Source organism: Oncorhynchus kisutch, linkage group LG24, assembly GCF_002021735.2.
Source record: "Oncorhynchus kisutch isolate 150728-3 linkage group LG24, Okis_V2, whole genome shotgun sequence".
Taxonomy (NCBI): Eukaryota; Metazoa; Chordata; class Actinopteri; order Salmoniformes; family Salmonidae; genus Oncorhynchus; species Oncorhynchus kisutch.
This window is the reverse complement of record NC_034197.2, coordinates 16652415-16675018: the sequence shown is the minus strand read 5'-3', so window position 1 is coordinate 16675018 and position 22604 is coordinate 16652415. Positions and strand designations below refer to the sequence as shown.

At 40.6% G+C, this 22604-nt stretch overlaps 2 protein-coding genes across 4 annotated transcripts; one reads left to right on the top strand and one right to left on the bottom strand.

Annotated features, from left to right (window-relative positions):
- Positions 1 to 1492: 1492 nt before the first annotated feature.
- Positions 1493 to 11231, bottom strand: LOC109869165 (serine/threonine-protein phosphatase 4 regulatory subunit 2-A-like). The gene is made up of 9 exons (XM_020459096.2): positions 11044 to 11231; positions 10389 to 10470; positions 8030 to 8200; positions 7801 to 7894; positions 5952 to 5989; positions 5728 to 5805; positions 3924 to 4061; positions 3560 to 3822; positions 1493 to 3235 (listed from the first exon to the last, which is right to left on the bottom strand). The coding sequence occupies exons 1-9, from the start codon at positions 11075 to 11077 to the stop codon at positions 2892 to 2894; spliced, it is 1242 nt and encodes a 413-aa protein (XP_020314685.1). The 5' UTR covers positions 11078 to 11231; the 3' UTR covers positions 1493 to 2891.
- An 86-nt stretch (positions 11232 to 11317) lies between these two features.
- Positions 11318 to 22567, top strand: LOC109869379 (eukaryotic translation initiation factor 4E type 3). 3 transcript variants are annotated; one of them, XM_020459475.2, is made up of 9 exons: positions 11318 to 11575; positions 11763 to 11831; positions 11913 to 12079; positions 17082 to 17154; positions 17310 to 17404; positions 17521 to 17581; positions 17692 to 17758; positions 20869 to 21024; positions 21201 to 22567. In XM_020459475.2, exons 3-9 carry the CDS (start codon positions 11916 to 11918, stop codon positions 21245 to 21247), a joined length of 663 nt encoding a protein of 220 aa, XP_020315064.1. In that variant the 5' UTR covers positions 11318 to 11575; positions 11763 to 11831; positions 11913 to 11915; the 3' UTR covers positions 21248 to 22567. The 3 variants fall into 3 exon arrangements, with proteins under 3 accessions (XP_020315064.1, XP_020315065.1, XP_031660164.1); XM_020459476.2 differs by having other exon boundaries at positions 11320 to 11373; XM_031804304.1 differs by having other exon boundaries at positions 11330 to 11575; positions 11747 to 11831.
- Positions 22568 to 22604: the final 37 nt, after the last annotated feature.

Below are 22604 nucleotides of genomic sequence, written 5' to 3'. Positions count from 1 at the left end.
GTTACTCACTTTGTGTCTCTTCCACGACGGTATTCCTCTCTCCTACAGCGTCCATCACAATTACATGCACATGGCAAATTATGCAAATTAGGCGATGATGTCATTTAGCAACTTCTAGCGACTTTTAGGACAGCCAATAGCTACTTTCCTTACTGAGGAGTTGGCAACACTGTGTCATCTCGTTAGTTAGGTGTTTCACCTGTGCTGGAGATGTGGCTGGCCCAGTGCTCTAGTTGGCTCTCCTTATTATTTTTTTTAACTATCCTTTATTGGTTCCTATCTGTCTTTTATTTTGCCCCACTTTTTGGTTTGCTTCCTGTCAAAGTTTGATGTGCGATTTATTTTGTTTGCCTCTTGGGCAAATTTAGTGGGTGTCTTTTAGGGCCCAGTTGTTGCTAGTCAACTTTCAGTGGACAACACCATGAGTGTCTTTCATAACGGCTTACTAGAACAGCACCTGTTTCATTTGGGTTGTTATTGAATCTTTGTTAGTTCCGTCCTACATGAATGTGACCAACAAAGTGACTCAAACAGCAACCAACTTTGGTTCCATTCATGTATAGGCTAGAGTGGACAAATGAGTGTGACGTTTGAGACGCTCTCACTAATTGATTGTTCTCATTTAATTTCAGTTTGTGTGTGAGGTTGGAGGCATGTTTATTTCGACAAAGAAACTTTTATAAACAATGACCACACTGCCGTGTTGATCTGAGCCTTGCTTTTATAAAACCACAGTGCCAGACTTTCGGCTGTCACATATGCACCTCCTGACTTCACTCACTTTTTTCTAGTCGGTTGCTTCAGCTTTACCACTCAAACGAGCCCTAGGTCTACCTAAAGGTTAGTTACAATGTCCCCTACATGCCATCCTCCTTTTTGTTCGCAACTAAAGGTTAGTTACAATGTCCCCTACATGCCATCCTCCTTTTTGTTTGCAAATCCGATTAGTCATAGAGGGCAGGCATTTGGTAATCCCTCTAATTAGGTGATGCTATTTATAGGACCTTCCTTGATAACCTGTGTACACATCAGCTCTGCTCGAGCCAAAATTAGCTCAAGTACATCGCATTCCATGGCCCAGTACTAGGCCTAACATATTTCACCAGTTGACTGTTTCCAAATACCCTTTGTTACATCTTTGTAAAGATGAGTAATGGGATTATAAGAAACTATCAAAATTATAGATGTAGGAAGGTGAGGTAGAAAACCCCCTGTAGGACTGACTGTCCTTGTTTCCTATAATAGAACAATGTGTTGACAGAACACCTACCCCAGCCGAGCTCTTCTTGGCTCATGTAATGTGCTGACTGTTTCATAGGGACAGGGATAAGTGTCATTAGCCTACTATGCATGAGTGTCAAGGCCATTTGGAGATACCATCATAAGATTCAATGATTTCTCTGAAAATGTACAAATAAGGATGTGATGTATTCAAAATATGTATTCATAGTTGGCAAAAGGTATAACTTCCTTGATACAAATTAAGCATACCTCACACTTAATGTTAGCATTTATTGCTTCATATGAATACGGTGTTGAAAGACCAATCTACAAAGACTTTCACAAAGGCAGTGAACATGTATTACAATCTACAAAATCTTCTTTACAGAAATGTTAAAATCCTAATATATAAAAAGGACTGTTGCAGAAACAAGATATGGCAGCCAGTAAACGCTCCAAATCAAATCAAAACAAGCTTCGTTATTCCACGTGACAGCAGTAGCAATCATTTTGTGCTGAGATTTAAAGTTGAATTTAGTTGATATGGATGTCTGAAGTTTAAGAAAGATGCCATTCAATTAAAAGATTGTGATAATTAAAATGCCATGTTTCCACATCTTTTGATTAAAGATGTAGTCCAGAATCTTAAGCACAACAAATGAGTAACATATTGTACGATTTGGATTAGTAACATTTCATACGAATACAAAAATTAAAAGCAGGATATAGCATATCATACGAAATGGATGAGAGAGTACACAAAAAGCAGGGATCAAGTTTGGCTCATGAGCACTACTTTCAAAAACAAATTATACTAAAGTTCTGGACCTTCACTTTAAATCTGAGAGAAAAATTCCATCTCAGCCAAAACGGAAATGGCAAGCATTTTTGTAACAGTCTGTTTGAGGTTGAGTTTTTGAAGTGTTTCTCTTAATTTCTGCTTTTGCCACAAATACAAGAACAGGACAAGTTAACAGATTAGCTTTTCAAAGTGAAAATTTCACTGGACAGTTTAAAGCATTTGGTTCACAGCTATATCTCTATTGTTCAATCATAGTACATGAGGAGGATTGGTTGCAATCCATGGTTTCTGTATGTTTACTTTGCAAGACTAGCAAACTAGCAGGGCTCCCAGTGGTTTTATGCTACAGATGTCATGGCCAGTTTTCTATACTTTACATTTCGAAGTGCAAAAAAACGACCACACTAAAAACAAAACATAGCTGAAAGCGGTCACTTTACCCAGGGAAAATCCAAGGCATCCCACAGATCCAGAGAACCTAACTGGGCCGGCAAATATGAAACATTCACCACAGATGAAGATCAAACACTGAATAATGACAGATCCTTCTACATCACAATGATAACCAAGCAGCTTTGGAATTGGCGTCTAAAATAGCAGATCATATTAAAATAACAGTGATAAAGGCATTTCATGTGTAAATGAATGCCACAGGCTTGAAAAAAAACCTAGCTGGAGGGGAACTTAAATTACGTTTTTTAAATCAGACTGGCAGTCAGGAGGTGGGTGGGTCATAAGGCGTGAGGAGACCCGAGGCCTCACAAAAAGCCCCCCTGTTCTGGGAGACTACAGGTCCACATTGGTACAGAGATCTCCTGGGTGTGTTACAGTATCATACAGTGTAAAATAATGTTGGGTGGCCCTCAGGTTAGTCCTGTTCCATGGGCTCATCTGCGGTCTCTGGGCTTTCTAAACTGTTTTCTGCATCAGCGCCTTCTGCCGACGACTCAACTTTACTTCTGGGAGAGGAAGATGGGACAGGCTCTTCACTGGGTGCTCCCTCCCCATTGCTGCTACTGACTGACTCACTGCAATCCCCTTCCCCCTGTTTCTCTAAACGTAGATCCTTCCCTGACTGAGCAAGCTGCCCCTCTGACTGGTCCATGGTGCTGTCACTTTTTAGACTGTTGGTAGGGCCAGACTCAGCCTCTCTCTCTGATGTCTCCGCTGTCTCTTCCTCAAAGGGCTCTTCTGTCTGAGTGCTAGAAGGCTCTGGGGGACAGAAGGCAAGAACGCCATTACATCCTTCCATAAATCAATTCATCCAGTTTAACAATGTTATTCTTGGACCCATGTCAAATGTTCCCTTTCACAAGCTTAGGCTGTGTTTAGACTGGCAGCCCAATTCTGATATTTTTCCCCCACTTAATTTGTCTTTTGACCAGATCAGACCAGCGCTGAAAAATATCTGATGTGAAAATGTGATTGGTCAATATACAAATTAGTGGAAAGAAGATCAGAATTGGGCTGCCTGTGTTAATACAGCCATATAGTGTTGTTTGAAAATGCCCCATTGTAAAAAAAAAAAAAAGGTACCATGATCGTTTGTGGTGAGCATATCAGCAGACTTGTCTTTTTCTTCCTCAACAATGTCTGTTGACGATTCTGGCTTGTCTGATGAGCTTTGGGCAGGTTCAGGACAGGACATCTCCGTGTCTACCTCCTCATCTTCATCCATGTCTTTGTCAAACTTCAGCCTTTTCACTTCATGGCTCTCTGCCTCCGTCGCATCCTCTTCTGGATGCTTGGTCTTCATCAGACTGCTTTTTGTGGTATTACTTTCAGATACAGAGGAATCACTAAAGAAAGTGTCAAAACATCAGAACTAGTTGCTAAGTCTTAACATTTATAGCGTTATATTTTGGCTGACAGTCACCTGGCTTCACACAATGATAGTTACCTGACAACATGCTCCTCTTGTTCTGTGAGTGGCTTCTTATCGTCTGTGCTGTCAGGGAGACCGTTTGTAGCCAGAGAGGTGGATAGCAATAGCTTTTGTCTGATCAGTGGCCTTGGGGTGCCTGGTCCATTTATATTCCTACCATAAGGAGAGAAGAAATCATCTCTATATGCAAAATCCAATACGCTTTCATTCAATCATATTGTTGCAATTGAATCAAATTATACTGAACAAAAATATAAACGTAACATGTAAAGTGTTGGTCCTATGTGCTGAAATAAAAAAGTAGCCAGTAATTTTCCATACGCACAGAAAGCTTTTCTGAAAAGTGTTGTGCACAAATGTGTTTACATCCCTGTTAGTGAGCATTTCTCCTTTGCCAAGATAATCCATCCACTTGACAGGTGTGGCATATTAAGCTGATTAAACAGCATGGTAATTACACAGGTGCACCTTGTGCTGGGGACAATAAAAGGCCAAATGTGCAACACAACGCCACAGATGTTTCAAGTTGAGGTAGAGTGCAATTGGCATGCTGACTGTATGAATGTCCGCCAGAGCTGTTGCCAGAGAATTGAATGTTCATTTGCCTACCATAAGCCGCTTCCAATGTCGTTTTAGAGAATTTGGAGGCAGACCACGTGTAACAACACCAGCCCAGGACCTCCACATCAAGCTTCTTAACCTGCAGGATCGTGTGAGACCAGCCACCCAGACAGCTGTTGAAACTGTGGGTTTGGACAACCAAAGAATTTCTGCATAAACTGTCAGGAACAGAGTCAGGGAAGCTCATCTGCGTGCTTGTCATCCTCACCAGGGTCTGATGCCTGACTGCAGTTCAGTGTCGTAACTGACTTCAGTGGAAAAATGCTCACCTTCGATGGCCAATGGCAGGCTGGAGAAGTGTGCTCTTCACGGATGAATCCCGGTTTCAACTGTACCGGGCAGATGGCGTTGTGTGGGCGAGCGGTTTGCTGATGTTAACTTTGTGAACAGAGTGCCCCGTGGCGGCGGGGTTATGGTATGGGCAGGCATAAGCTACAGACAATGAACACAATTGCATTTTACCGATGGCAATTTGAATGCACTGAGATACCGTGAAGAGATCCTGAGGCCCACTGCCGCGATCACCTCATGTTTCAGCATGATAACGCACAGCCCCATGTCACTAGGATTTGTACACAATTCCTGGAAGCTGAAAATGTCCCAGTTCTTCCATGGCCTGCATACTCACCAGACATGTCACCCATTGAGCATGTTTGGGATGCTCTGGATCGACAGCGTGTTCCAGTTCCCGCCAATATCCAGCAACTTCACACAGCTACTGAAGAGGAGAAAGACAACATTCCACAGGCCACAATGAACAGCCTGATCAACTCTATGCGAAGGAGATGTGTCGCGCTGCACGAGGCAAATGGTGATCACACCAGATACTGACTGGTTTTCTGATCAACGCCTCTACCTTTTTTTTAAGGTATCTGTGACGAACAGATGCATATCTGTATTCCCAGTCATATGAAGTCCATAGATTAGGGTCTAATGAATGCATTTCAATCAAATATTTGTCAAATCGATGCACGTTCCGTTTATATTTTTGTTCAGTGTAATAACAAGGAGATTTAACTACACTGCCACCCAGAATATTTGGTATGAGTAAATTACTAAAACTTCTCCCCCTATGTTCAGGGATGCTTAGAACGAAAGACTGCTGGGTTTTATTGGGGTTCCCCACCCATTTTATGTTATAAAATGTAGATAAATTGCATAACTGAACATCAACCATTGACAAGTAGGTAGCGCTCACCTTTCTGAATAAATAGAGGTATTATTGCCAGGGAACATCACTCCATTCATTTTGTTTACACTGGTTGCCCCATTTTTCCTTTGAAAGAGGCAGAGTGAGTCAGCAAATCCAGATGACTGTTAGCCTACCCAAAATGATTTGATAGACCGCTTTGAAGTTGACCAACTTTAAAGTATGTTTTGCTATAAAAAGTGGTAGGTTGAGAAACATGATATAATACTTACTCTGAGGTAGGATATACACAACTGACCACCATCACATTCTGCAAAATATAAACAATACCATCAAACTCCAATCATGTATATTGTATACAAACACAAGCAATTATAAACTTGTTAAAAATAAGCCATGCGAGAATGCATTATTCATTCAAATGAACACAAGCACATGTATCTGTGACATACAATACCAGTCAAACGTTGACAGGCCTACTCATTCAAGGGTTTTTCTTTATTTGTATAGAATAATAGTGAAGACATCAAAACTACGAACACATATGGAATCATGTAGTAACTCCAACAACACCAAAAAAATTGTTCAACAAATCAAAATATGTTTTATATTTGAGATTCTTCAAAGTAGCCACCCTTTGCACACTCTTGGCATTCTCAACCAGCTTCATGAGGTAGTCACCAGGAATGCATTTCAATTAACAGGTGTGCCTTCTTAAAAGGAAATTTATGGAATTTCTTTCCTTCTTAATGCTTTTGAGCCAATCAGTTGTGTTGTGACAAGGTAGGGGTGGTATACAAAAGATGGTATTTTATCAAATAGGGCTAAGTCCATTTTATGGCAAGAACAGCTCAAATAAGCAAAGAGAAAACAACAGTCCATTACGTTAAGACATGAAGGTTAGTCCATATGGAAAATTACAAGAACTTTGCAGTCGCAAAAACCATCAAGTGCTATGATGAAACCGGCTCTCATGAGGACCACCACAGGAAAGGAAGACCCAGAGGTACCTCTTCTGCAGAGGATAAGTTCATTAGAGTTACCAGCCTCAGAAATTGCAGCCCAGATAAATGCTTCAGAGTTCAAGTAAGAGACACATCAACATCAACTGTTCAGAGGAGACTGCGTGAATCAGGCCTTATTGGTGAAATTACTGCAAAGAAACCACTACTAAAATGAGCAATGGACATTAGACTGGTCGAAATATGTCCTTTGGTCTGATGCGTCCAAATGTGAGATTTTTGTTTCCAACCTCCGTGTCTTTGTGAGACGCAGAATAGGTGAACGGATGATCTTTGCATGTGTGGTTCCCACTGTGAAGCATGGAGGTGGCATGGTGCTTTGCTGGTGACACTGATTTATTTAGAATTCAAGGCACACTTAAACAGCATGGCTACCACAGCATTCTGCAGTGATAAGCCATCCCATCTGGTTTGCTCTTACTGAGACTATAATTGGTTTTTGAACAGGACAACGATCCAACACATCTCCAGGCTGTGTAAGGGCCATTTGACCAAGAAGGAGAGTGATGGAGGGTTGCATCAGATGACCTGACCTCCACAATCACCCAACTTCAACCCAATTGAGATAGTTTGGCATGAGTTGGACCGCAGAGCAAAGGAAAAGCAGCAAAGTGCTCAGCATATGTGGGAAATCCAAGACTGTTGGAAAAGCATTCATAAAAGAAGCTGGTTGAGTGAATGCCAAGAGTGTGCAAAGCTGTCAAGGCAAAGGGTGGCTACTTTGAAGAATCTAAAATATTGTTTAACACTTTTTTGGTTACTACATGATTACATATGTGTTATTTCATAGTTTTGATGTCTTCACGATTATTCTACAATGTAGAAAAAAGTTAAAATAAAGATTTTTTTTTTAATGAATAGGTGTGTCCAAACTTTTGACTGATACTGTAGGTATCCTTAATAGGGTAAGTACCCAGGGGGCGTATTTATTGTGCCGATTCAGTTGCAAAAAGTTTATTAAAACAGAAGCAAACTGAACGAAAACTGGGAAGGATGTACCTGAATTTGTCAAATAAACTCCCATTTTGGATAAAGATCACACCTCATATTTCAAAAACCCATTATGATAAACAATCTCAGAAACAGTGATAATACTTACCTTCTCCACTCCCCTGAGGAACTTGCCTGTTCCAGTGTAGTTCCTCTTAGGGTCAGTAAGTAACTCACACAGACGCTGGATGGTGAACGGAATACTGGAAAAGATAGTGAAAAGGTATACTTTCCTCATGAGGCTGTACACAAGGCTACACAAAGGCATACTGGTAAAACAGGCATGAAAGGGAGACTTTTATTAAATGTCTCCGCACTGGACAGTGGAGGACACTCACCCGTTGTACCCATCTACAATTTTGAGAATCCTGTCCTTCATCTCCTCAAAAGGAATGTACTCCACATTAGGATTGGATGGATCTCGCTGGTCTGGCGACAAGGTTCTGAAGTCATCCATTACTTTTTCAAGTTTAAACAGGAAATAACTTTTGAACTGCGACCATGAAATCCTAGAAGAGGAGACCAAAAAGTTATCCTCTCTTGGTCCGACACAGGAGGGGTTTCCTACAAAGCAGGTTTGAGGAGTTAGCGAGGTAACTTTGGTCAACAGAGTTCAACTCGGGTTAACCGGTCATACGAAAGTGGCTCACCTTTTAGCCAGGCACATTCAAATGGCACAACGAATCCTTCTCTGGGGTAGGCTAATTCCACTTACTCTGAATGAAATGACTGAGCCGTGAGTTGAGGACCAATGAGGACCAATGAAATCAGATTCCCTCCCTCTTGCAAAAACTGCATCATCATCCCATTCATTTGAGGAAGAAGACTGATTTAACAAAATATTTAATCAAATGTTTGTACATAAAAAAATATATATATCACAGTAATGACAGAATGCATTTTAAACTTCACGCAATGTAACACCAAAGACAGCATTAACTATGAGTCATAAAATAAAGATGGCATTTCTAAAAGCCTATTTCACACCACAGCCTGCTGAATTTGCAAGATAACCTACGGTAGTTCATTTTCATTTCGGCACACATAAAAATGTAGGACCTGACTCGCCCATGGATTGAGGTGTCATCATTGTCTAAATTAAGAGTTTGGTGTTCGACTAGCCATGTACGACATACACGCGCAGTTACAAGACTGCTAGAGTTAGCAGCAGGTGGACAAGCAATATCCACCGTCATAGTATGGATGAAGCCGAGGACTTGTCATAGACCAGCACCACCACTACTACTCTTGTCAAGTGGGTGCTACAGTATCTACTTCCTAAGACGGCTGAAGAAATTCTGCATGAAGCCCGGTTGCATCACAGCCTGGTAAGGGAATTGCTCCGTACACAACCGCAACGCCCTCCAGTATATCACCGGGACCGTGCTGCCATCCATCCAGGACATCACTCGAAATGGTGCCTGAGGAAGACACGCAGCATCATCAAGGACCCCCCCACCCACAAGCTGTTCTCTCGTTAACTGTCAGGCAGACCGTTTCCATCAGACCTCATGCTCTGATACTGTCTGAGCCTGTTGGTATCTACAAGCCATCAGAGTGCTGAACACTTGAACTGACCACCTGCTCTGATTCTGTGCACATCACAACTGCTGCTACCAGACTTACTATACTGCTCAATTTATACATCCCCAATACACATGTAAATATTGTATCATAAATTGTGCATTCTTGTATTATACTTAGGCAAAAAAATATATATATATCCTACTGCCATTTACTTTGTTTTTTTATTTACTTTCAAGAACCTGCAAGTAAACATTTCTTTGGGCGATGCATACCATGCATATCCCATACATACGACTAATAAAACTTGAAACCTGGCTGGAAGGTGAAGCTAACTGAAGCTTTAGAAAACCCAGAGTAGATCTAGCTTGCTTCGTGGGATACCTCTCTGGATGCCTAGCCCATTCATAGACGCCAAGTACCTTTAGCGCCTATTGATGAAGGTATCTTCTTCCAAGGGGACCTTTTAAGAACCCAGACATTTGCTCTAAAATGTTAACATGTATCGCTTGCGGTATGGTTTTGGAAACATAAGGAACAAATCTTTCATATTAGCGAGAATTTTATTTTTAAACAAAAATGTTAAAATTACTGCACACCTTTATAGGGTTAGGGTTGCCACACGGCCATATTTCCACGTTACATCGCTTGTTTATGGAAAACAGACAGAAGATCTGTGCTAATTAGCCATCTGAGTCTCCGAACACCTGTGTATGAATGGAAGACAGATGCCACAAACGTGTTGTCACTTAAAAATAGTGTTGACTGCAACTGTGTTAAAACAGTGTACAGTATGTCTGCATTTCACATTCATGAATATATTTTGATGTGAAATGAAATTAGAGGCATTTATATTTCTAGAACCGTACCGCAATTGAGAATCTATTCACTTTTTGATGGTGTATTTGGCTGTTATGGTTTTGAGAGCCAATTCGCCCTTTAAACAGAACGTGTAAGGTCCTTGGACTAAGGAATAGCATAAGGCTAATTTAGTCCAATATTGGGTTAACTTCAGTCTCCTCCAACATGGTAGCATATCCAGAAATTCATGTCAGCAATAATACTATCCATGAGTTGTAATTTACCAGCCTGTGCATTTATATACTGAATTGACACATTGTCCATTCAATAGAAAATAGACTAGCACTTGAGGCTTATTTCTCAGACACTCACATCGTTTCTCCCGTTTTGGCGACATGAGACAAAAGTTGATCCAGGGCAGGACAGGTATCTTTCTTCCCTTTCTTCTCAAAGTCTGAACGTAAAAATAAGAAAATAGAAAACGCTTATTAAAGTATGTACAGCGTTGTAGTCCAGGGCACACCGTCGGGAAGAATTAGCTGCACGGCAACCACAGGCTTTAAATAGCTAGCAAGCTGCAACCATATAATTAGGATAGCTACTAATTTCATAGAATCACCATGGCTGCAACTATCACACTCACCACTAAGTAACGCTAACTAACTAACTACAGTAGTTAACGCTAGTAGCAAATAAACGAGCTAACTAAACTAGAACACAACGCTAGGTAGAAACTGTGGTCAACATAAGCTACCTGCTAACGTTAACTAGACTAGGAACAAAATGAAACTAAGTGGGTGAAATAGCTTCAAGTCAACACACATCAATATTGAATTATACATGTAGTTACGCTCTCAAAATAAAATAGGCCTAGCGAGCTAAGTTAGTCAGTTAACAATTTTGACTGCTAGTTACAACTAGCCAAGTTCTCCATCCATCCAACGAGATAGCAAGCTAACTAGAATATATGCGGCTACAGTAAATAACGTTACAGATCCTGAAAAACAGCTAAAGTAAGTTGACTTACTCTTGAAAGCCTCCAAAAGTGTGTCAATTTCCATGGTTGTAACGTAAACTAGCCTATGGCAACTGATATCCCTTACAACAGCGACAGGAAACAGAAGAAGAGGGGAAAGAAAAAAATACCACTAGCTTCCTTAGCTAGCAACAACACATCCAGGTAACACACTTGCTAGCTACCCACTCAAGTGCACATGTCCGGGGGGGGGGGGGGGGGGCTTCTTCTTCTTCGGCGGTCCGCAAACAATGGTTAAGGTGCATGCCGCCATCTACAGTACGGGTGGAAGACTGTAGAAAAAAAGATCCACTCTACGCGCGCGGCACCTAATCTGAACACGTAAGGATCAACAAAAACAATCTAAAGCAATGAATAATGAAGGGCATGCTCCGTATGTCCCTTGACCTATCCTTAAACCCCAAAAACAAGGGAGCTAATCAAACATTCCGTAGTAAGGTATTATTAAGGATACGTTTATTGATATCCTTCATATGCACTGAAATTGAAAAATAAAGGGTACTGACCAACAATTGAAATTAAGGTATGTATAATGGGTCCCCTTTTGCATTTAAAAATTAAGGGAGGCTTAAGAGGCCCTTTATTTCATTTAAGGGGTCTTGGCATGTTTTAGGGGAAATTTGAGGTACATGTAATACTAATTTAAGGCAGTCCTGTTTCCTATTGTGGATTTCGCCTGCTTGTTTATGACAAGAACGTTTGGCCTGCAGACAGCTAGACGTCGTCGTTTTACTGATGTTGTGGCGCCAGACCGGTGAAGCTACGAATGAGTCAGCAAAGTAGGCACTTTACACCTATTTAATCAAAAGGTGAAACGAGATATTTTAAAAACAATCAAATCGATTATTTTTACAACCCAGGAAATGGCCGTTCCTGCTGTCCCAACCCTGCAGCTGAACAACACAGTAAGTCAAAACTCCGCTGAACGTAACATCCATATTGACGAAAGAGAATTGGAGAACATCACGAACAACGATGGAAACGGCACCCTCCCATTACATTCTCCGTGGACTTTTTGGCTTGATAGGTAAGCTCACCATTTTATCATTTCATGGACTTGGTGTTGATTCATTCTATGATTTGTTTTCATGTGATGAGTTTGTATGAATTCAACTGCATTTGGAATAGCTAGCTAGGAAGCCTTGCCAAAACAAAGGAGTCTTTCAAGTTGCAGACAGTACATGGGTATAACGCCCAAATAGTAACGTATATTATTATTACACTATAACCTGTGTTTTCGCAATCACTGTTTCTTATTCCTCGCGTGATATTGTGCCATGCAATGTACCATTGGTTAGAAAATGTTCTCAAAATCTCAGTCTTAGGCAGGCTATCAGCAATTTTATTCATTGTAAAACTTCTGCTCACTGCTTCACCGACATTTAGCTAATATTATTCTATTATGGGAAGTGTACACGTGACCTGCTGGAACTGGACTTTGTCTATTTTTATCAACACTGTGAGTACTTGTATATGGGGCAACGTTTGTTTACCTCTGCTATGTAACCGGTGTTAAGACCTTGGGTTGGGGAAAGCCTGAGGCCCTCAACACTGATTTGTTCAACAACAACAAAAAGTTTTTCCTGAATATAGGCCTAGGGGTGAAAGTATTTATTTTCAATCTCAAGACTCAAAGTTAAATCATAGGCTAGTCTGTTTTTGTTTAGGCTTCCACCATCCATTGACTCTGTAATGTGGATACCTTTTCTCTGTCTTGGTTTTCATTTAGACCTAGCTTTAAATTATATATATATATATATATTTTTTTTTTACAGTTTAATAAAAAACTATGGATGTGGCGATGGTTTTGCCGATACAGATCTTTCTTTTCATTGTGTTCTTATTGAAATTATGTATATCAATGTACACTATACAGTACCAGTCAAAAGTTTGGACACCTACTCATTCAAGGGTTTTTCTATATTTTTACTATTTTCTACATTGTAGAATAATAGTGACGACATCAAAACTATGAAATAACACATATGGAATCATGTAGTAACCAAAAAAAGTTTGAAACAATATGAGATTCTTCAAAGTAGCCACCTTTTACCCTGATGACAGCTTTGCACACACTTGTCATTCTCTCCACCATCTTCACCTGGAATGCTTTTCCAACAGTCTTGAAGTAGTTCCCATGTATGCTGAGCACTTGTTGGCTGCTTTTCCTTCACTCTGCGGTCCAACACATCCCAAACCAAATCTCAATTGGTTTGAGGTCGGGCAATTGTGGAGGCCAGGTCATCTGATGCAGCACTCCATCACTCTCCTTCTTGGTCAAATAGCCTTTACACAGCCTAGAGGTGTTTTGGATTGTTGTCCTGTTGAAAAACAAATGATAGTCCCACTAAGGGCAAACCAGATGGGATGGAGTATTACTGCAGAATGCTGTGGTAGCCATGCTGGTTAAGTGTGCCTTGAATTCTAAATGAATCACAGACAGTGTCACCAGCAAAGCATAATCACACCTCCTCCTCCATGCTTCACGGTGGGAACCACACATGGGGAGATCTTCCGTTCACCTACTCTGCATCTCACAAAGACACAGCAGTTGGAACCAAAATCTCAAATTTGGGCTCCTCAGACCAAAGTACAGATTTCCACCGGTCTAATGTCCATTGCTTGTGTTTCTTGGCCCAAGCAAGTTTCTTCTTATTATTGGTGTTCCTAAGTAGTGGTTTCTTTGCAGTAATTCAACCATGAAGGCCTGATTCACACAGTCTCCTCTAAATAGTTGATGTTGAGATGTCTGTTACTTGAACTCTGTGATGTATTTATTTGGGCTGCAATTTCTGAGACAGGTAACTCTAATGTACTTATCCTCTGCAGCAGAGGTAACTCTGGGTCTTCCTTTCCTGTGGCTGTCCTCATGAGAACCAGTTTCATAGCGCTTGATGTTTTTTGTGACTGCACTTGAAGAAACTTTTGAAGTGATTGACTGACCTTCATGTCTTAAAGCAGCGGTGGCTAATTCCAGTCCTCGCGGGCCTGATTGGTGTCACAGTTTTGCTCCAGCTAACACATATGACTCCAATAATCACCTAATCATGATCTTCAGTTTAGAATACAGTTTGATTAATCAACTGCGTTTGCTAGGGATGGAGAAAAAGTGTGAAACCAATCAGGCCCTTGAGGACTGGAGTTGCCCACCCCTGTCTTAAAGTAATGATGGACTGTCATTTATCTTAGCTTATTTGAGCTGTTCTTGCCATAATATGGATTTGGTCTTTTTCCAAATAGTGCTATCGTCTGTATACCACCCCTACCTTGTAACAACACAACCGATTGGCTCAAATGTATTAAGAAGGAAATACACTTTTAAAAAGGCACACCGGTAATTGAAATGCATTCCAGGTGACTACCTCGTGAAGCTGGTCGAGAGAATGCCAAGAGTGTGCAAAGCTGTCCTCACGGCAAAGGGTGGCTACTTTGAAGAATCTAAAATATATTTTGGTTTATTTAACACTTTTTTTGGTTACTAAATGATTCCATATGTGTTATTTCATAGTTTTGATGTCATAACTATTATTCTACAATGTAGACAATAGTAAAAAAATAAAGAAAAACCCTGGAATGAGTAGGTGTGTCCAAACCTTTGACTGGTTACTGTGCTGTGAAAAAGTATTTGCCCCTTTTCTGATTTTCTCTATTTTTTTTTCATATTTTTCATACTGAAAGTTATCAGATCTTCAACCAAATCCTGATTCTAGATAAAGGGAACCTGTGTTTACCAATACTATGTTTGGTGAAAACCAAAAAACAAACTCTGCATTCCACAGTAAGAACCTCATACCAATGGCCAAGCATGTTGGTGGTAGTGTGATGGTTTGGGGATGCTTTGTAACTCAGAACCTGGTTGACTTGCCTTAGACGGAACCATGAATTCTGCTCTGTATCAGAGGTTTCTACAGGAGAATGTCAGGCCATCCGTCTGTGAGCTGAAGCTGAAACGCAACTGGGTCAATGATCCAAAACACACAATCAAGTCCATATGAAAGTGGCTAGAAAGCAACACATTTTTAGAATGGCCTAATAAAAGTCCAGACCTAATCCTAATTGAGATGATGTGGCGGGACTTGAAACGAGTAGTTCATGCATGAAAACCCACAAATGTTGCTGAGTTAAAGCAGTTCTGCATGGAAGAGTGGACCAAACTTCCTCCACAGCGATGTGAGAGACTGATTAACAACTACAGGAAGCTTTTGGTAGGAGTCATTGTAGCTAAAGGTGGCAAAACCAGTTATTGAATGTAAGGGGGTAATTACATTGGCATTGGGTGTTACATAACTTTGTTTATGAAATAAGTAAGTAATTGTTGTGTCATTTGTTCACTCATTCCTTCCAAACAACTCAACTGTAGTTTCGTCTGTCCACAGAATATTTTGCCAGTAGCGCTGTGGAGCATCCAGGTGCACTTTTGCAAACTTCAGATGTGCAGCAATGTTTTTTTGGACAGCAATGGCTTCTTCCGTGGTGTCCTCCCATGAACACCATTCTGTTTAGTGTTTTGCATATCATAGACTCATCAACAGAGATGTTAGCATGTTCCAGAGATTTCTGTAAGTCTTTAGCTGACTCTCTATGATTCTTCTTAAACTAAATGTTTGTGAGTGTTTTTCATAGCACAAGACAGCTCTAACCAACGTCTCCAATCTCGTCTCATTGATTAGACTCCAGGTTAGCTGACTCCTGACTCCAATTAGCTTTTGGAGAAGTTAATAGCCTAGGGGTTCACATACTTTTTCTAACCTACACTGTGAATGTTTAAATTATGTATTCAATAAAGACAAGAAAAATACAATAATTTGTGTGTTATTAGTTTAAGCACACTATGTTTGTCTATTGTTGTGACTTAGATGAAGATCAGATCAAATTTGATCACCAATTTATGCAGAAATCCAGGTAATTCTAAAGGGTTCACATACTTTTTCTTGCCACTGTACTGTTATAATCTCCACCCGGCACATCCAGAAGAGGACTGACCACCCCTCAGAACCTGGTTCCTCTCTAGGTTTCTTCCTAGGTTCCTGCCTTTTGAGTTTTTTCCAGCCACCGTGCTCCTACATCTGCATTGCTTGCTGTTTGGGGTTTTAGGCTGGGTTTCTGTACAGCACTTTGTGACATATGCTGATGTAAAAGGGGCTTTATAAATACATTTGATTGATTGTGAGCGTCGAGTGCTCCTGTCCAACACTTACTACCGAGTTCCAAACTGCCCCTGGAAGCAACGTCAGTACAAGAACTGTTCGTCGGTAGCTTCATGAAATGGGTTTCCATTTCAGTGGAAAACACTTCACCATTTGGCAGTTTGATGGATGAATCGGGGTTTGGCGGATGCCAAGTGAACGCTACCCGCTCGAATGCATAGTGCCAACTGTACATTTTGGTGGAGGAGGAATAATGGTCTGGGGCTGTTCGGGATAGGCCCCATAGTTCCAGTGAAGGGAAATCTTAACACTGCAGCATACAATGACATTCTATACGATTTTGTGCTTCAAACTTTGTGGCAACAGTTTAGGTAAAGCCCTTTCCTGTTTCAGCATGGCAATGGATGCAAGTCCCCGCAGCAATGTTCCAACATCTGGTGGTAAAGGAAAGCCTTCCCAGAAGAGTGGAGGCTGTTGAGGCATCAAAGGGGGGACAAACTCAATATTAATGCCCGTGAATTTTGGAATGAGATGTTTGATTAGCAGGTGACCACATACTTTTGGTCATGTAGTGTACGTCTCTGGCCAAGAGAGAAGGCAGTCAACTTTAAAGGGGTCAGTCAGTCTTGTTTACTGCTGGGCTAGAGTCCTGTGGAAAGGGGGTTGACACCAGATCTTCTCCGACCTGGCTGCTTTGAGCACAACCTCTGCTCGCTGAGATATCTAGTAAAGCCTGTTCACAGAGTGGGGGAACTGCTGTACCAAGGCTTGCTATAGATACAAAAACAGACAGATTATTTTAGGACTGCTAGATCATGCCAGATGCCGAGTTCTATATAGATTAAATTAGATATTGATGTTTTGTTTGGATCTTTCCTCCAGATCTTTACCAGGAACAACCGCAGCAGAATGTGAATCAGGTCTGAAAAAAATCTACACTGTGCAAACAGTTCAGGTAAGCTCTCTGTGTTAGTTGATAGGTTTAAGATAATTGCCACATAATAAATTATGATAAATGCACGTTTCTCAATAATAATGGCGTAATAAAGGCAACACTAGGATTTTGATAATCATGGTAAAGATATCATTTTTCCCTCATTTTTTTCATAGAGCTTTTGGAGCGTGTACAACAATATACCTGGAGTTTCCAGTTTACCACTGAGATGTAGCTATCACTTAATGAGAGGAGAGAGAAGACCACTCTGGTAAGACTAAATAATCAAATTAATACAAACACATAGGTCTATACGTAATTATATATGTAAATGGTATTACCTTTCATTTAGTCTCTGTCTTGCTATGCATTTTCCATTTCATCCAGGGAAGAAGAGAGTAATGCAAAGGGGGGAGTTTGGAAAATGAAAGTACCCAAAGAAAGCACTGTAAGTATAATAAAGGTCATATGTTATGTTTTAATCATTCATACCATATTTATGTTTGTTGAGTAAATGTGTGTACTGGTAACATACTCAATGTGTCTTCATTTCCCCAGCCTGCTGTATGGAAGGAGTTACTGTTAGCCACTATTGGGGAGCAATTCACTGATTACTGTGCTTCAGGTAAGTGTGAAGAGAGAGTGAATCGTGTGCAGTGTCTTTCAGACTCCAACTGTGGGTTTTGGTCTACATGGTCTTTTGTCAGCTTGTACAGCATTGAAGAATTAGTCAGTGATCACCAACGACGATGAGGCAGCCTATAGGGAGGAGGTCCGAGACCTAGCAGTGTGGTGCCAGGACAACAACTTCTCCCTCAACGTCAGCAAGACAAAGGAGCTGATCGTGGACTACAGGAAACAGAGAAGCGAGTACGCCCCCATCCACATCAATAGAGCTGTAGTGGAGCAGGTCGAGAGCTTAAAATGTCTCTGTGTCCACATCACTAAGGAATTAACATGGTCCACACAGCTATGAAGAGGATACGACAGCGCCTCTAACCCCCTCAGGACATAGGGGTGCTGCAGCACCCCCTGGAAAATAAAAAAATATGATTTTTTTTCTTCACAAAAGTAGTGCACTGGGACTTTACTAGTCCTGTTTTAGCGGATCGATATAGCCGTCTGCAGGCAATTGTTTGGGGGTTTCTGCCACATAGGACCTCTGTACCCCAGGCGGTAGAGAGGTCCTGGCCATGCCACCTAAGCCATAGACTGCTCTCTGCTACCGCATGACAAGTGGTACCAGTGCACCAAGTCTGGAACCAACAGGACCCTGAACAGCTTCTACCCCCAAGCCATAAGACTGCTAAACCACAGCTAACCAAATGGCTACCCAGACTACTTTCATTCCCCCTTCTTTCCACCAACTCTCTTGCACTGACTCCGTGCACACACACTGGACTCTACCCACACATTCACACATACTTACACTGACACCCCAACACACACTACATACACCCACACACCAGTGGAGGCTGCTGAGGGGAGGACGGCTCATAATAATGTCTGGAATGGAGTGATTGGAATGGCATTAAACACATGGAAACCATGTGGCGGATGCATTTGATTCCATTTCACTAATTCCGCTCTGGCCATTACCATGGGCCCGTCCTCCCCAATTAAGGTGCCACCAACCTCCTGTGCCATACACACATAACACGCGCGCACATGCACACTGACATCATACACACTCACACACACGCTTTCACACTCAGCACATACGCTGCTGCTACTGTCTTATCTATCCTGTTGCCTAGTCACTTTACCCCTACCTTTATGTACATCCAGTGCCTTGCGAAAGTATTCGGCCCCCTTGAACTTTGCGACTTTTTGCCACATTTCAGGCTTCAAACATAAAGATATAAAACTGTATTTTTTTGTGAAGAATCAACAAGTGGGACACAATCATGAAGTGGAACGACATTTATTGGATATTTCAAACTTTTTTAACAAATCAAAAACTGAAATTGGGCGTGCAAAATTATTCAGCCCCCTTAAGTTAATACTTTGTAGGGCCACCTTTTGCTGCGAAGTCGCTTGGGGTATGTCTCTATCAGTTTTGCACATCGAGAAACTGAAATCTTTTCCCATTCCTCCTTGCAAAACAGCTCGTGCTCAGTGAGGTTGGATGGAGAGCATTTGTGAACAGCAGTTTTCAGTTCTTTCCACAGATTCTCGATTGGATTCAGGTCTGGACTTTGACTTGGCCATTCTAACACCTGGATATGTTTATTTTTGAACCATTCCATTGTAGATTTTGCTTTATGTTTTGGATCATTGTCTTGTTGGAAGACAAATCTCCGTCCCAGTCTCAGGTCTTTTGCAGACTCCATCAGGTTTTCTTCCAGAATGGTCCTGTATTTGACTCCATCCATCTTCCCATCAATTTTAACCATCTTCCCTGTCCCTGCTGAAGAAAAGCAGGCCCAAACCATGATGCTGCCACCACCATGTTTGACAGTGGGGATGGTGTGTTCAGGGTGATGAGCTGTGTTGCTTTTACGCCAAACATAACGTTTTGCATTGTTGACAAAAAGTTCAATTTTGGTTTCATCTGACCAGAGCACCTTCTTCCACATGTTTGGTGTGTCTCCCAGGTGGCTTGTGGCAAACTTTAAACAACACTTTTTATGGATATCTTTAAGAAATGGCTTTCTTCTTGCCACTCTTCCATAAAGGCCAGATGTGTGCAATATACGACTGATTGTTGTCCTATGGACAGAGTCTCCCACCTCAGCTGTAGATCTCTGCAGTTCATCCAGAGTGATCATGGGCCTCTTGGCTGCATCTCTGATCAGTCTTCTCCTTGTATGAGCTGAAAGTTTAGAGGGACGGCCAGGTCTTGGTAGATTTGCAGTGGTCTGATACTCCTTCCATTTCAATATTAGCTCCTTGGGATGTTTAAAGCTTGGGAAATCTTTTTGTATCCAAATCCGGCTTTAAACTTCTTCACAACAGTATCTCGGACCTGCCTGGTGTGTTCCTTGTTCTTCATGATGCTCTCTGCGCTTTTAACGGACCTCTGAGACTATCACAGTGCAGGTGCATTTATACGGAGACTTGATTACAAACAGGTGGATTGTATTTATCATCATTAGTCATTTAGGTCAACATTGGATCATTCAGAGATCCTCACTGAACTTCTGGAGAGAGTTTGCTGCACTGAAAGTAAAGGGGCTGAATAATTTTGCACGCCCAATTTTTCAGTTTTTGATTTGTTAAAAAAGTTTGAAATATCCAATAAATGTCGTTCCACTTCATGATTGTGTCCCACTTGTTGTTGATTCTTCACAAAAAAAATACAGTTTTATATCTTTATGTTTGAAGCCTGAAATGTGGCAAAAGGTCGCAAAGTTCAAGGGGGCCGAATACTTTCGCAAGGCACTGTAGCTACGTCAATTACCTCGTACCCCTGCACATCGACTTGGTACTGGTACTCCCTGTATATAGCCATGTTATTTTAGTCGTTATTCGTTATTCACTGTGTATATATTCCTTGTCTCTATTTCCCCCCCCAAATTGGTATCTTTAACTCTGCATTATTGGAAAAGGACCTGTAAGTAGGCATTTCACTGTTAGTCTACATGTGACAAATACAATTTGATTTGAGTCAACCATACAGAAGAAGTCTGAAATGCCATGAACATCCTGTCATAAAGTTGTAAAGTTGTACCTCAAAATTTAAGGGTATTGATGTATTTATCTGAAATATTTTATTCTCTGGTTGTGTTTCAGAGGATGAGGTGGTTGGTGTCAGTGTCAGCATACGAGACAGAGAAGATGTTGTCCAAATCTGGAATGGAATTGCCTCGTTTGCTAATGAAGCAAACGTCCTAGGACGGATCTATGAACTTCTTCCACAGATAACTTTTAAGGCAGTATTTTATAAGCGTGAGTACTTTCTACCTTGTATGACATTCACATGTCATGATAAAAACAAGTAGACTAGAGTACATGCTAATTCACTCCCATCAAAAACAACTTTACTTTTCACATACTGTTGTCATGTGTCTGATGAGTGAGCCTATTGATCACTCATGAGATGAATGTGTTTATTTCTATTTTAGCACATGAGGAGCATCATGCCTTCGAAGGAGGTCGCCCAAGACATTAGCACGCTTTGCACATTTTACACTTTGTTGTTTTTGGTCTTCGAAATGGCCTGAATTGTCCCCTAATCTGAGCTCTACTGTCTTTTGTAAATGTGTTATACAATTACTTCAGTTTGGGCAGACAGAAAATATAATAGCTTGGGCTTCATTTTAGGATGATTGATAGACATGTACTTTAGTGTTTGTTTTTTTATACAAAGATATTTAGCTAAAACTGAAGAGGACAATAGTTGATCATGTATACATATTTGTTTTTACCAGATTTGATCTCAACAGTGCAATTTTACCAGAGCCTTTTATTTGTTATCACGGGTTCCAGATCTCACAATATATTTTCAGTATGTAAGGGATTAACATTGTTACCTTATTCTAGAATGAATGAAGAGTATTTTCCTCAAGACAGTAATATTCATATGGTTTTATGCAAAAATGTTGCACATTCTCAATGTTTTTTTGTTTGGTAGTTTTTGTTGTTTTTTGGGGTTAGGGGAAAGAAAGCTGTTAACTGTTACTTGTTGTTGGATTTGTAAAGTGACACCAACTTTTGTACAAAAACAAAATCAGAAAATGTTACTAGAAAAAAAATATATGCAGTAGTTTACCCAGAGTGTTTTTGTAATAGCGGTGGATCATGGACAAACACACTCAATATTGTTTTTTCCGAAATGCACAAGCCTTTTTCATTTTTACTATCATTAACAGGATCTCTCTCACTGTTTCTTCAGTTCACTGAGGCTAATTTCTAAGTTGTGCGTGCACATGTTTATTATAAGCTCCACGAAAGGGATTTGATCAAGAAATATTACATTTATATCATGAATATTATTCTCATTAAAGTCCTACAAACTTTAAAAGAAACCCTTAAAAAAATTTTAATGTATGCTGTATGTATGCTTTGAGTTGAATGAGTACTTCTCTTTACCAAAAACCTTTCTTAACCCTCAGTGGTGTGAGAGTGCATATTCCCTGCCAAGCATTTATGTTTTGTAACCTTGTAATTGTTATCAGATGCCATCTCTGTAGTTGATCAATGTACTTCCCTGTGACTCAGGTCATCCATGTTCAAACACCAAGATTGATTAGTCTCCTAGAGAGAAACTAATAATCTTAGACTGTATAGCTGGGTATTGTTGCTGTTTTTAATGAAAGTATTTGTTTTAGTAAGATGAAATCTCAACTGAGTCTTTGGAATGGTGCCTTGTGTTCCCCTAGGGTTTCGTTCTTGAATGTTGTTTATTTTCAACATATTGAACCAGTCAAAATGTAAAATAAATATTTTTGCTGATTTTGATATATGAAAAAATAAAAATGCAAAACATGTATTTATGGTCTCTTGTGCTGTTTTTGTTTAGTTAGTTT

Bases quoted from the DNA above. Each gene is read 5' to 3' on its own strand.
- LOC109869165 (XM_020459096.2), bottom strand. From the start codon at position 11,077: ATGGAAATTGACACACTTTTGGAGGCTTTCAAGA. The intron at 7,895-8,029 runs GTGAGTGTCCTC...TATCTTTTCCAG, and splicing joins ATTGTAGATGGGTACAACGG to TATTCCGTTCACCATCCAGC. The intron at 4,062-5,727 runs GTGAGCGCTACC...TCCTTATGGTAG, and splicing joins ACCTCTATTTATTCAGAAAG to GAATATAAATGGACCAGGCA.
- LOC109869379 (XM_020459475.2), top strand. From the start codon at position 11,916: ATGGCCGTTCCTGCTGTCCCAACCCTGCAGCTGAACAACACAGTAAGT. The intron at 12,080-17,081 runs GTAAGCTCACCA...TCTTTCCTCCAG, and splicing joins TGGACTTTTTGGCTTGATAG to ATCTTTACCAGGAACAACCG. The intron at 17,582-17,691 runs GTAAGTATAATA...TCATTTCCCCAG, and splicing joins AAGTACCCAAAGAAAGCACT to CCTGCTGTATGGAAGGAGTT.